The 2,500-nt window shown below is 47.3% G+C and overlaps 1 protein-coding gene across 1 annotated transcript in view; it reads right to left on the minus strand.

Moving 5' to 3' along the window:
- Nucleotides 1–2,500, minus strand: part of nav3 (neuron navigator 3) — a 149,066-nt gene that overhangs the window by 66,997 nt on the left and 79,569 nt on the right. Inside the window, exon 10 of the mRNA XM_062517956.1 lies at nt 653–761. Within this exon, the coding sequence (XP_062373940.1) occupies nt 653–761 (109 nt within the window). The remainder of the gene's footprint in view (nt 1–652; nt 762–2,500) is intronic.

The following is a 2,500-nucleotide window of genomic DNA, read 5'->3' on the forward strand; positions in this document are numbered from 1 at the left end:
TTAATAAGACATCATGAGTGAAATAAGCACTCATTGGCACAGCCAAGAATTTCCGCCTTGCATCTACAGTACTGTAAGTCTCAACTAATCACGGCCCAGATGGGCCAATTCAGGCATCTGTCCATGAGTGTAGGTACAGTAAGAGTACAGTACCAATCCTTAGAGCCTGGGGCTGGGGCTGGAGCTGGGACAAGTCTTCATAAAGATGCAAACAAGCTAGCAAAAGTGTCAGCTGCAGTAGCCAGTAGCAGAACAGAACAGTGTGTGTGGCCGGAGCCATTCCAATCCCCTTAACAAGAGAGAAGGTGCCAAATTACCTTGAAATCAATTTTAGACAGACAGATAGATAGATAGATAGATAGATAGATAGATAGATAGATAGATAGATAGATAGATAGACAGATAGATAGATAGATAGATAGATAGATAGATAGATAGATAGATAGATAGATTCATGAATACAACCTCTGAATGTACACTTTGGAGGAACAGAGAAGGGATTTAGGGGTGTAATTACTGTAAGTCCCTCTTTAAAGTAGGCTTGTGGGTAAATGCTGTGAGTTTTTGATTAGAGTTCAAGGTGTGGGTGTTGTCATATCTCATTAGCCGAACGGCGACATCCTCAGATACGGACATCTGGCGCTCCGCTCACCTGTGGCTGATCTGCGTCCCCCGTAGACTGGACATGGTCTCCTCCAGATTCTGCCGCAGGTCCGCAATGTTCTTGACCGTACGCATCCGCCTTGTCTCCGGATCTTCTCCTGCGGAGAGTGGACAGACAGAGACGGAGAGAGGGAGAGAGAAGAGAGAGAGAGAGAGAGAGAGAGGGAGGGAGAGAGAGAGAGGGGGAGAGGGAGAGAGAGAGAACATAAAGAAGAGAGAAAGAGAAAAAAAAGATGGTGAGCTCACGGACAAGCACAAGCGCTCCGGAACACGCCAGGCGGCATCAGCGTCAAGCGGCGGCCACTCGTCACGTCGTGGCACTGCCCGCGTCCAGACAGGCCGGGGCCACACACACACACGTGACGTGAGAACATGCTGCGCCGGGCAGTTCAGCAGAGCCTCGCTGTCAACGCCAGCGTGTGTCAGCAGGGGGAAACACACACACACACACACTCACACACACACACACGCACACACACACGTACACACACAATTCAACTCCCAGGCCAGCAGCATGTTCAGTCCAAAATCCCACAAAACAGTTGGGACAGTTTCAACAGTCATCAAAACGTTCTGAAGTGGTCAAAACCAAGGGAATCTGGAATCTAGTGAGATGACACTACTGTACTACACCAGCATGGTACAGTATATGCTGTTTGACCTATCCAGGCCATATTGCCAATAATACGCTACACTTTCAATATAAGCACTAAACTCACATACATTTAACCATTTATTTCCTAAAACCATAACCTTAACTTGTTAGATGAGGCTAAGGATACCTTCTTATAAGGTAATATTGACATCTCGCATTAGTATCACAAATATATGAGTGTGTGTGTGTTCTAGTGTGTGTGTGTGTTCTAGTGTGTGTGTGTGTGTGTGTGTGTGTGTGTGTGTGTGTGTGTGTGTGTGTGTGTATGAGTGTGTGTGTGTGTGTGAGAGAGAGAGAGAGAGAGAGAGAAAGAGAGAGACTCATTAGCATGACAGAGGAAGAGGGAGAAGAGAGCACGAGGCGGTGAGCTAGCGAGCGAGCTATCTGCCGGCGCTAATTAATCTACTCTGATGCCTGCCATCATCACCATCATCATCCTCACCTTTATCGGCGGTGCCACCGCGGCTGTCACAAGACACCACCAAACAGGAAATTAATTGGCGGTGTGTGAAAATGCACACATGCAACCTTAACACACATAGCACACACACACACACACACACACACACACACACACACACACACACACAGACCCTCGAACACACATGCACACACACACACACACACACACACGTGTCAGAGTGTGTTGGCGGTCACTTGAGGAGAGAGACCTCATCTAAGTGGAGTGGTGGTGTTGCGTGACGAACATCCGTCTTGTGTAATGAAGGAATTATAGAGTGGGGCATTAGCCATGCAGAACTGCTCTACGCCTCTTCATTTAACATTCAAATACTAAACTCACACTGACAAAAGTGTGTGAGTGTGTGTGTGTGTGTGTGTGTGTGTGTGTGTGTGCGTCTACGTGTGAACGTGTGTGTGTGTATGTGTGCGTCTACAGTATGTGTGTATGTGTGTGTGTGTGTGTGTGTGTGTGTGTGTGTGTGTGTGTGTGTGTGTGTGTGTGTGTGTGTGTAGGCATTTGTGCAAAAGTCTTTGTTCATATTTCCAGAGAGTGTTATCATGTTGCATGTGTGGGTTAACCCACCCCAGGGATTCATGGGCCAATTCTGTGTGATTAAGTGGCCAAGCGGCACTTGCCTTTCTATTTAAGTAGCAAACAGGGGTACTATAACACACACACACACACACACACACACACACACACACACACACACACACACA

Source organism: Sardina pilchardus, chromosome 17 (assembly GCF_963854185.1).
Source record: "Sardina pilchardus chromosome 17, fSarPil1.1, whole genome shotgun sequence".
Classification (NCBI taxonomy): Eukaryota; Metazoa; Chordata; class Actinopteri; order Clupeiformes; family Clupeidae; genus Sardina; species Sardina pilchardus.